Source organism: Chlamydotis macqueenii, chromosome 3, assembly GCF_036417535.1.
Source record: "Chlamydotis macqueenii isolate bChlMac1 chromosome 3, bChlMac1.mat, whole genome shotgun sequence".
NCBI classification, from domain to species: domain Eukaryota; kingdom Metazoa; phylum Chordata; class Aves; order Otidiformes; family Otididae; genus Chlamydotis; species Chlamydotis macqueenii.
Genome location: NC_141558.1, coordinates 117533324 through 117545469, shown reverse-complemented (window position 1 = coordinate 117545469; position 12146 = coordinate 117533324). Strand labels below are relative to the sequence as shown.

The window sequence follows — 12146 nt, the reverse complement described above, 5'->3', positions numbered from 1 at the left end:
TGTGTTTGACCAGCTATTCTGCTTCTTTATCTTAAAGGAGCAAGAGAACGCTACTCAAAAGGGTTTTTTTTGCTCATGCCTTACAGCTAAAATACAAAGGTGCTACAATTAACTACAAATCAAATTAACTTAAATACTGAAAGTGATGACTTTAAAAGTGAGTCATTATTTAAAGTTAGCAATATTTTACTTTTTTAACTGGGTGCAGTTTGTTGCAAGGGCTATATTTACAATGATTTGATTGCTGTGCTTAGAGGGAGTAGGTACTAACAAATGATCTCAGGGAATTCTAAAATCTACGTATAAATGTGTCCATACTGCATTATTGATAGTTTTACAACAGAATTGTATCTTGGAAACCTCTATTTTCTTTGCAGAATCATGCTGTTATGTACTGAATTCTATCAATTGTGTGAGGTTTTGTTTTTTTTTTAAAAAAAAAAGACAACCCAAACAACAAAAACTAGGATAAATTCACAGCTAGATTAAGCTAGTAGTTGCAAATTCCTAAGTAAAGTATCATTAATTGCATAAGGTGGTATTACAAGGGGAAAGAAGAGAGAAAGCTAGAAATGTAGTGATGTTCCTCATAAAATTGATGGAACCTGATGAGCTGCTAGTGTGTCAGTGTGTGTCTAAGTCATACCTCCTATGATGACCTGGAGAAAAAAAAAAAAAAAAGTAGGTGAATGCTTTTCTTTTTTCAGAAACCTGAGGATGCAGGACTATGATCCTCTATTATTGGTATCTCCAGCACTTACATAATTGTAGGGAGATTATTTTTTTTAAAACCAGAGAGCAAATTAACTTACAACAAAGTTAGTCAGTCAACTGTGTTGTCAGTGTAGATTTCCAAAAGAGAAAGCCGTTATTTAAAAAAAAAAAAACAAAGGCAGCACATTCTTAACACGATACATTGTATAACAGACAATGCATTTTATTTACATTGGCCCTTTTCAATTCAAAGTCTGTTAGCTGTCGAATTCTTGACCTGGAAAGGGAAAAGAGATTAATCAAATGTTCAAATACATGAAGTGTGAAGTTGCTTTTAGCTCTTGCTTTCATTCTCTAGCTTCCTTTACTTCTTGTCATCCTACAGTGTCTGTTTTGGGCTAAGAGTCGTTTGAGATCTTATCCCTGCCATGCTCTGTCTCTTAATATCAATGTGGTTCTCTGGGGATCACACTGAAAGTTAAATTAAAGATGCTTGTTTTGACTCCTCTCGGAATAGCAAAAGTTTTATAGACTATCAAAATGAGAACAGCACCTTTCCCCAGTGAGGGATGGGGAGTCATCAGACATCTTAAGTACCTGGGACGAGAACAGAAATAGTTGGCTGTGGAATTACTGTCAAATAATTAGTGCTGTTTCTCAGAATGCTTTCTCCAATGGAATAAATAATCTGTTCAGTAAGGAAGCATCAGAATAAGAACATTCATTGGAAACTAGTCCCTTGAAATTTTGTGCAAGTCATTGCATCAAGACGCACTTTGCATCTCCATGTCCCTCTTACTTCTGCAAAAAAGCTGCTGTCTGTGTACTCCACTGTTTGAGAAACAAGCGATTTACGACCAAAGTACAGCACAACATTTTCCCTCATCAGTTAAACAATGTTATTTTAAGGTCTTTTTACACAGAGAGGGGTCAAAAATGCATCATAAATGCAAAAGGAGGGAAGGTGGAAAAGAGGGGAGGATATTAACTGAAGACTTGTGAATCGCAGGGTGGGGTTTCTTCCTCTGCTGCTTTTACAGTAGGATTTCTGCTTCAGGACTGTGTCCCTCAACTTCAGTTTTGTTGGTGTATGGCACGCTCCAGATCGTGAACTCAGCAGAGCTTCCGTCATGCTTTTTCATAGATTCCACTTTCTTTGGAGCAGGATGGAGTACCGTGTGTCTGCTGCAGTTACCATTGCACATGTCATCAGAACGTTTTAGAGCAGGGGTTTCCAAACTTGCCTTGCTTGCGTGCCACCACTGGGCGCTGCACCGAAGCGCACATCAGTGTAGGAGAAGGTGCACAACTGTTCCAACAGGATCCGTCTAACGCTTGGAATTAGCTTGCGCGTAACTAGTGGTGTGTCAGTCACAGCTTAGAAACCCCTGTTCTAGAACTGTATTTCTCTTCTGTCTCTTGGCTGTACAGCTTTTACGTTTGACTGTTCTGTATGTCGCTTCTTCCAGGAGCGTTTCTGGGGACACAAAAGACAGAGAGAAGGAGGATAGCAAAGATTCGAAGCCACACTCCTTGCGGTTCACGTGGAGTATGAAGACCTGACCACTAGTTCTATGGACCCAGATGATATGATGAGAGAGATTCGCAAAGTGTTAGATGCCAATAACTGTGATTATGAACAAAAAGAGAGGTTTTTGCTCTTCTGTGTTCATGGTGATGCACGACAAGACAGCCTTGTTCAGTGGGAGATGGAAGTCTGCAACCTGCCACGACTGTCACTCAATGGAGTTCGTTTCAAGAGAATATCTGGGACTTCTATCGCATTTAAGAACATTGCATCCAAGATAGCAAACGAGCTTAAGCTGTAAAGAGAACCTAAATGTTTTGGGATCAGGGAAGAGTCATACATGATCTACACTTTGAATGTACTGGTTACGCCTAATGTGATTGGCCTGTGAAACTCCCGATGCACCTGAAGGTGCACAAGTCCATGGGTCCTGATGAGATCCATCCGCGGGTCCTGAGGGAACTGGCGGATGAAGTTGCCAAGCCACCGGCTATCGTATTTGAGAAGTCGTGGCGGTCTGGTGAGGTCCCCAATGACTGGAAGAGAGGGAACATAACCCCAGTTTTTAAAAAGGGGAATAAGGAAGACCCGGGTAACTACAGGCCGGTCAGCCTCACCTCTGTGCCTGGCAAGGTCATGGAGCAGATTGTCCTGGAAACCATGCTAAGGCACATGGAGAGCAAGGAGGTGGTTGGTGACAGCCAACATGGCTTCACCAAGGGCAGATCGTGCCTGACCAATTTGGTGGCCTTCTATGACGGGGTGACGGCATCGGTGGACAAGGGACGAGCAACTGACATCATCCACCTGGACTTGTGCAAAGCTTTTGACACTGTCCCGCACGACATCCTTCTCTCTAAACTAGAGAGACATGGGTTTGATGGACGGACCACTCGGTGGATAAGGAGTTGGCTGGATGGCCGCACTCAGAGAGTGGTGGTCAACGGCACAATGTCCATGTAGAGACCGGTCACGAGTGGCGTCCCGCAGGCGTCCGTGCTGGGCCCGGCCCTGTTCAACATCTTTGTCGGCGACATGGACAGTGGGATAGAGTGCACCCTCAGCAAGTTCGCCGACGACACCAAGTTGTGTGGTGCCGTTGACACGCTGGAAGGGAGGGATGCCATCCAGAGGGACCTTGACAGGCTGGAGAGGTGGGCCCATGCCAACCTCATGAAGTTCAACCAGGCCAAGTGCAAGGTCCTGCACCTGGGTCATGGCAATCCCAGGCACAAATACAGGCTGGGCAGGGAATGGATTGAGAGCAGCCCTGAGGAGAAGGACTTGGGAGTGCTGGTGGATGAGAAGCTTAACATGAACAGGCAATGCGCCCTTGCGGCCCAGAAGGCCAACTGCACATCAACAGCCTTTCATGAGCAGTTTCTCTCTCGCTCCCCCCACCCTCCGAGAGAATAGGGGGAGGAAAAACGGCTCAAGGTTTGAGATAAGGACAGGGAGAAATCCTTAAAGTTACCGTCATGGGCAAAACAGACTCGACTTGGGGAAAACTATTCATTTATTACTAAAACTAGCAGGAGAATGAGACAGGGAACAAGATAACTTCCCCCCACCCCTCCCTCTACCCGGGTTTAACGTTATCTGTACTACCTTCCCCTCCCGAGAAGCACAGGGGGGAAAAGAGAATGGGGGTCGCCGTTTCATGCCGCTGCTTCATCGTTGGCGGAAGAACTCCTCGCATTCCTCCCCTGCTCCTTCGTGGGGTCTATCCCATGGGCCACAATCCTTCGTGAAACTGCTCCGGCGTGGGTCATCTCTTCCATGGGGTGCAGTCCCTCTAGAACAGCTGCCCCAGCGGGCCCTCCACAGGTCACAGTCTCCTTCAGGCCTCCACCTGCTCCGGCGTGGGGTCCTCCACAGGCTGCAGGTGAATCTCTGCCCCTCCGTGGACTTCTATGGGCTGCAGGGGGACAACCTGCTCCACCATGGTCTTCACCACAGGTTGCAGGGGAATCTCGGCCAGGAGCCGCATTTCTCCTCCCCCTCCTTCTTCACTGACCTTGGCGTCTGCAGCCATTCCTCACAACAGGCTGGCAGATGCCTCTCAGCATCCTTTTTACATCTTATTCACTTCTCATCTCCTCTCCACTTCTTGCAGCCGGGCCGGGCAGAGTCGGGCCCAGTCGGCCACCTGGCAAGAGGCCAGAGGGTGAGGCCTGCAAGGCCCATAAGGCTCACGCCTCCCCCTCTCTGCCCCCGCTCAGCTGCTTCACATCTTCTCTCCCTACTTTTTTTTTCCCGTTTTTCCCCTTCTTAAATACATTATCGCAGAGGCGTTATCACGGGACATTCTGCTACCAATCGGCTCGACCTTGGCCAGCAGTGGGTCCGCCCTAGGCCTGGCCGAGTCCACTGAACAAAGGAGAGCGACTTCTAGCAGGTTCCTACAGAAGCTGCCACCTTAGGCCCCCCCCTCACTAAACAAAACCAGAACACTTCTTTAGGCTCCCACCTCAACCTTCTGGAGATTTAAATTAAAAATTAAATTAAATTTAAAACCTGACAATGGTAGCAGGCGCAGTGACACCTTTAATATAAAACAGGGGAAGAGATAGAGCACTTTCCTGGTAGCGACAGACCTGAGACTTGGCTCATGTCTTCCACCCTTCTGAGGACTGGCCAAGCTCTCCGTTGCACAGCTTTCTGGCCAGAACCGTGACAACGGTGAAACAAGGTCCCTGGGGCAGATAACTACGCTTAGCTGCAGGATTTACTTGCCAAAAGCTAAGGGCACATCCTGGGGAGAGACAGGTTCAAGGCTCTGTTCCTCAGTAAGATAAAAACCTGCAGTGAAGGATTAATTTGTCCCCTTATTACATCTGCTTACGTGAAATATTTGTATCTGCCATGAAGACGACCAGAGGGCTGGAGCACCTCTCCTACAAGGACAGGCTGAGAGAGCTGGGGCTGTTCAGCCTGGAGAAGAGAAGGCTCCGGGGAGACCTTACAGTGGCCTTCCAGTACCTCAAGGGGGCTTCTAGGAAAAATGGGGAAAAACTCTTCAGCAGGGCCTGTTGTGATAAGACATGGGCTACTGATTTTAAAATAGAGGGAGGTAGATTTACACTACAGAGAAGGAAAAAAATTCTACAATGGTGATGATGGAACACTGGAACGGGTTGCCCAGAGAGGTGGTGGATGCCCCAGCCCTGGAAACATTCGAGGACAGGTTGGACAGGGCTCTGAGCAACCTGATCTGGTTGCAGGGGAGTTGCACCAGATGACTTTAAAGGTCTCTTCCAACCCAAACCATTCTAGGATTCTCAGTGTTGATAAAAACACCAACTAGTTTAATAGACGATACCAATCCTCCCTCTACAATTTGGCTTTTCTTGATCTGCCCCAGCTGCACGGGCACTGCTTAGGAGGTGCGAGCCCTCAACTGCAGCCCACCCAGCTGCAGAGCCACACGGCTGTCAGCCGCCCCCTGCCTCTGGGCGAAAAACTTGGCCTTTCCATGAAGGCTGTGCAGTACTTTCCCCTTGGAAAGTTTTCGGAGCCGAGGCCGGGACGCGACGCCGCTGGCCCGCCAGCCCTCGCCCGCCTGTCCCGGGCCGGTTTCCCTCAGGGCGGCGGGGGCCGGGTCGCCTCTTCCCGCCGCCGTCCCGGCCCGGGGAGGGGGCAGCGGCCGCCTCCGGCCTCCGGCCCCACCTGTGGCGCAGCGGCGGCGGAGGAATTGCCCGGCGGCACCATGACGGTGGGAGCGCGGCAGAAGTACGGGAAGGTGAGGGCAGGGCCTCCCCCGCAGCCCAGGACCGGCCGCCGCCCCCCGGGGCAGCGGGGAGGGCGGGCGGCGGGGTCTCGGCAGCGGCTTCCTCGAGGGGCTCCTGGGGCACCTGAGGCGCCGGTGCTTGGGTCCGAGGAGGGGGCCGAGCCGGCTGGCGTGCTGGAGCCCTTGCCCGGGAGGAGGCGGTCCGGCTGGGGAAGGCGCGGCAGCGTTGTGTAACTGCTGTTTTGGCTCAAAATTGTTCTTTTGGTCTTCCTGTGTGGAAATTCCCGACTCCTGCAGTCCGGCGATTATTCCCACCCCACACCCCCCCGCCCCCGGAGGGCAGATGCCTTTAATTACAAAAGTGCTATTTGGAAGGATTTGATTCTTTTTCTGTTGTTCACGTCGCTTAAATACAGCTTAGATATGTCTTGTATATTTGTAGCAAAACATAGTTTTCTGTTAGCAGGAAAAATCTGTCTGGAATCTCTTTCCTACCGGAGAGGTAACAGATGTCAGTATGAGACCGGACTTTCTACTGCATTCTTTAAAAAAAAAAAAAGAAAGAAAAAGATTTTGTTAAGGATATGCTTGCTATGTCTGACATCCAGAAAATGCCAGTTAGCTTGGCAAAGTTACTTAATTTTGACATTCACAGAATTTACTGATGAGAGCATAGTCATGAGCTGCCTCACAAATACTACTGTTTCATGAAGAGATTAATAGAATATTTCATTCTTTCCTGATGGATTTGCTACTTCAGGTTTCCAGCAGAGTGATTTCCAAATCACAGTAAACATGCGTAACGTGAAGCAGTCTCAAGGCCGAAGAGCTTCCAACGTAGGCTTGATTTATACAGAGCAGCTTTGCGAGCGTGGTGATGCCGCAGCAGTTCACTGGTATAAGGGCGCTTCCAATAGCATTTAGGGCACAGGGTACTTCTTGAACACTGCATATTCCCTTTTCTGTTGGTCAGACAGAAGGTTTGCCAGTTTAGCTTTGGCAGTAAAGACCAACTCGTGAAGGCGTCGGTGAGGTGCGGGTAGGTAAGTTGTATATGGTGCAGGAAGGAGGAAAGAAGTCGCCAGTGCGAGATAGTGGGACAGGGGCAGATGTGGGAAGGGAGGGCTCTGCATCTCCTCCTCCGTCGCCAGGCTCTACCCCTGGGTTTGAGCTGCCTTTTTATTTTACCATCTGAACTCCCTTTGCGTAAGTTTTCATAGGAGCAAATACAGCAAAATTCAGCTGTGCAGTGGCATCGTGACAGCTGAAGGTCTTCATCTGCTAGTACCACTGTAATCCAGCTTTAAGAAATCCTAGGAATAAAATAGATACTGACTGGATTTCACCAGTTTCATTAGATTTAAAAATGTATGCTCTGTTTCAGTGTTTTCCATATTACAAGACATGATTTTGATCTAGTCCCACACAACCATAAAGTGTTACTACAAGGGAATTCTGATATTCCTGCCAGACTGACTGCAGTGTGTTAATTCCCCAGCCGTGACCAGCCATATGAGCAAAAACTATCAAGAGTGAAATTAAAATTCGATCAAGTTTTTAGTTTCAATAACCTGTAGCAAGTTATCTCTAACGCAGTACACAGATGAGTTCTTAAATTTGTACAGACATGAAAGTGGGTCAAAACATTCTTATTTTGACCCAAAAAAAAATTTGTTTTGACAAAAAGCAATGAAACTTCCGTAAAAGTATTCTCGGTGATTTACTGCCTTCTTGTTCAGCACCAGTTTTAACAGCTCACGTGCTTTTAAGAGTTACTTAGAACACTTGGTTACTCAGAATACTTAGAACCTGTGTGTGTGGGAAACACGTGCCTCTGCAAACTAGCTGTGAATTTAAACTAATTTTGTTCTTGACTATAAGCCCACATAAAAGCATTGCTTCCTGTGGAGTCTGCATCCATTCAGTTTAACTATACTCTGTGGGTGTGTATTTCTGTATAAAAATAGATAGCTAAATGTTGCTCCGTGCTCCAGCCCTTATCAGCTGTGGGAGAAGTTCACTCTCTGGGTCAGTGACGTTGGCTGTCAAAATGATTTTACATGAAGGTATTTTCTATCACCTCTCCTTTTTTTATCCCCTTCTCCCGTCTCTCTCCGCAGAATGTCTGCAAAGCTCTGCAGAAGGGAAGCCGCTACTTGGTGGTCGGCCCGCAAGGATTAGCGACAGCCTATTCTGCTCCCTTTGGGGTGGCAGCTCAGGTGGCATCCTTTGTCCGCTAAGCGCAGCTCCACGCGCCCCACTGGGGAGGATGTGAGGCCATTGCTGCTTTCTTAAGATTAAATCCGAGACTTGCATCTCAGAAACCCTCTGGGACAAACAGTCCCAGCCCCGAGCACCTCTGCCAGCCCCTTCCCCCGCACTGAGTGCTCTTCTCTGCAAAAACTTCCAGCGCTTTATAAAATCAGATGGAGTTGAAGAAATGCAAGGATGAGGAAATGATCTTGGATTAATTGAGCAGAAATTTGTTCTCCAACATGAGTTGGTTTTCTGAAGCTTTGGGCTATGTGTGGAGCGGAACCAAGGACAGATGGAAAAGCAAGTAGGTGAGGGAGAGAGAAAGGAAGAATGAAGGGAAGTAGAGGATGAGGGGGCAGCTGGGGAGGTGATATCTGAGTCTGGCTACTGAGAGGAATTGTCAAAGCAGTGGGGGAAACAGATCAGGAAAAGGTAGTCTTTGGTTTTCTGGTGTCCTTTCTCTGCCCTGGGCCCCCAACAGGATTAAGAGTATGAGAATACTTAAAAATATACTCAGATATAAAAGGACTGTGGTCTGAGACATGGTGAGCTTTGCTGCATCACTATGGTTCATCTCAAACACTGGAAATCATGGGCCTTTAAATCTTGAGACTGATGTAAAAATCCAGAAAGAAAATGAAGTGTTTTTGTCTTCTGATTTTGGGGCATTAAATGTTCACTGTGATTAATATTTTCAGCTTTTCCTGTGCTCCTGTGCAAGCTGCATATACTTCTCTTACTGAGAACAGCGTTTATATCTCACATACTTGATTCTGAAAGCTGGGGCTGTAAGAACACCCAGTTCTGTGGTGTCCACCAGAAAAGAAAATGGATTACCAGCTGCATCTGAAAAAAACTACATACAGCATTTGGTATAAGACTGTACAACCATTTTGTATCAGAAGGGGCCAGATAACCTGCCAGCTCCGTCTTGATTTCCACATGTGGAAGTTGTAGCTAGAGAATGCGAACATCAGATGGCTCAGCTCAGTGGTGTGGATGGAACGGCTTCCACGTCACGCCTCCAGGGATAGAAGTCTTGTATTGATGACACAGGAACATGGGCCTTCAAAATTCTGTGGGTTTTGGCTTTGTTTGTTTTTTCTGTCAGTCTTTTGTGGTAGCAGTAAGGATTTCCCTGCTAGCACTCTTTCTGTATTCTAGATCTTTCTACTTTTTGATAGTGTTTTTGTAATCGAGGAGTTGACTTACGTTCTGGAAAAAAATGCTGTTCATTTGCCTTCTTTGCCTTTTTTTTGAATGAAGGCGTTTGCATGTCTTAGCTCGCCTGGTGCAACTTTAAGGGAATAACCTGATTGCCATCCATACGGAACAAGAATGATCTGTAAATGCTGTTTCTGTGTGAGCCTGAGAAAAGAAAAGCCTGATGCATGTTGGTGAGTCACCTTCTGCTGAGCAGTGTTGCTATAAAACAGCTGGTGATTCATGCCAGGCTGTTTTCCTTCCTCAGAATAAACTGATAGTTTTCTAGTAGAATAAGCATCCTACAGCTATTTGTAATAAGCTTTTATCAATCCACCAAAAAGATTTCTGAATATGTCAAAATCATCACTTTGTGGCAGTTTTTGTACTCCTTTTTGCAAGTTTTGAATGCTTTTGTGAATAGATTCTGAATGATCAGATACATGCAGCAAAGCCCATCAAAATCCTGACAACCAGGATTTTGTGCTAATAATAAAAAAATCCATTGCTGATCTATTCTGTTACCAACCCGACTACGCCGAGCAAGAGGATGATGATCAGCCGGGTCAGAGCAGAGAAAGGAGGCAGGCGCAGCACCTTCAGGGCGTCCCCTGTTGTTCGTAGAGTGCGCTCTGGGTCCCCCCTTCTCCCTGCTCCGAGCCACCTCTATCTACACCCTCAGCAGATTCAGTAGCAAAGTACTGACCAGACGTTGCTGTGTGCACGGCCAGCGCACGCAACAAGGCCCGTCAAATGTGCTCTGCAGGCTAAGAGCGGTTCTGTTTTGTAACGTAGCGTAGCGTACAGACTCTGCATCCATTAGCAGCGTTAATAGTGCCGATGCAGTTGTATTTATTTGCTTTGCAAGCCAATAGCCCAATTTATTTAGCGTAGCTAACGCCTGGGCACTTGCCACACCAGGTGCAAAGATTGCAGCAGCAATAATTTCACTTGGTTTCCAAAACTCTATATTATTTTGGCAATCAGATTCAAAGCTATGTATGCTTCGTTTAGGTCTTTTATGCTGTCTGGATTTTGATATGTTAGTGCTCGCGTGATTACACCATGCGATGTATAGGTCGGAAAGCATTTACAATCATTACCCCTCTAATAACATTAGCTCCTGAATAGTTAAAAAAAAATAAATAAATAGACAGAAGTCCATCTTCACTGATCCCAAAAGTTCCATCTCTTGTAGTTCAGCTGTCCGCACTCGCGGCTGCTGTTGTTTTACACAGAGTTGCCGTCCTACCGTTATCTGGCAGATTGCCCAAGCGTGTTCTGAAAGGCTTATTTGCAGATGATACAGACAGACAAGTGGTGTCCTGTCCTGTGGCATTAGCCATAGTTACCCACACGTTTGTACTTTCCGTGACTGATGTCCACGGAGCTGCCACACAGCTTGTGAACAATCCAACGAACGCAAGGCAGCTTGGAGCGCTGGTCGTAGCCATCATGCAGGGATCCACTTGTTCACTGCTCCTGTAGAGACACAAGCATATCCTTTTCCCCACATCATAAGAGGGAATGGTCCTTCCCAATTACCTCTTTCCAGATTCTTAACCATCACCGGAGCTTGCCCTCTGATGGCGTCATGTACAGTAGATGATCCAAAATGTTTCTGTATTGGGGAAGAATTGTCACTCCAAGGATTTAGAAAATTGAGTACATACATTGCCTTTGCTAACTTTTCGTTTGCAGGTTTCCCTTCCATTCCCCCTTCTTGTTTTAACAGCATATTTTTAAGTGTACCATGGGCATGTTCACTGATGGTCTGTCCAGTGGCGTTTTGCGGGATACCGGTAACATGCTTGATGCCCCAGAGAGCAAGGATGGTTTGGACTGCGCGAGAAGCATACGCTGGCCCGTTATCTGTTTTAATAACATGCATGGGAACCCCCATGAAAGCAAACGCTGACGTCCAATGTTGGCAAACATCTCGAGCACGTTCTCCTGTATGAGCAGAGGCAAACAATAAGCTGGAATGGGTATCAATAGTTACATGTACATATTTGTGTCGGCCAAATGACGGGACATGAGTTATATTGGATTGCCATAATTCTTGAGAGCAGAAACCGCGCGGATTAACCCCACATAGAAGTGGCATAATTGTGTTCTGGCAACTGCTACAGGAACGCACAATTGCCCGAGCTTGTTCCCATGTCAGCTTAAGTTGTCGATGAAGGGCTGTAGAGTTTTGGTAATAAAATTCGTGGGACAGCTTAGCCTGCATGAGTGCGTTTGAAACGAGGGCTGCATTAGTGAGAGCATCTGCTCTTCTGTTACCTTCTGTGACGGGTCCTGGAAGCGAAGTGTGAGCTCTCAGCTGTACAGTAAGGTAAGGATGCTCCCGCACATGTAATACCGACAATAGCTGTTGAAACCGATCATACAACAAAGGATTAATTTCCTTTAACATTGCCCATTCAGCACGTTGTATTACATTGACCACATAGGCAGAATCGGAGACAATACTGAGGAATTAATCTTTCCACTTATACAAAGCTCGTACCACCGCCGCAATTTCTACAATTTGGGTTGAACCTCCTACCAATTGTACGCCGTGATGCCACTCATCATTTTTCTTCCACACAATCACGGATTTGTGCGTTTTTCCTGATCCATCTGTAAATATTGTCAAGGCATTTTTTATGGGAGTGTAACTTAGATGAGTTGCTGGATACAACAGTAATTCTCCTAAAAACTGCAACATGG

The 12146-nt window shown here is 46.7% G+C and overlaps 1 protein-coding gene across 1 annotated transcript in view; it reads left to right on the top strand.

Moving 5' to 3' along the window:
- Window positions 1-2543, top strand: part of LOC147601455 (serine/threonine-protein kinase MARK1-like) — a 36119-nt gene extending 33576 nt beyond the window's left edge. Inside the window, 2 exon segments of the mRNA XM_086744674.1 lie at window positions 2184-2274; window positions 2277-2543. Coding sequence (XP_086600800.1) covers window positions 2184-2274; window positions 2277-2543 — 358 coding nt within the window.
- Window positions 2544-12146: the final 9603 nt, after the last annotated feature.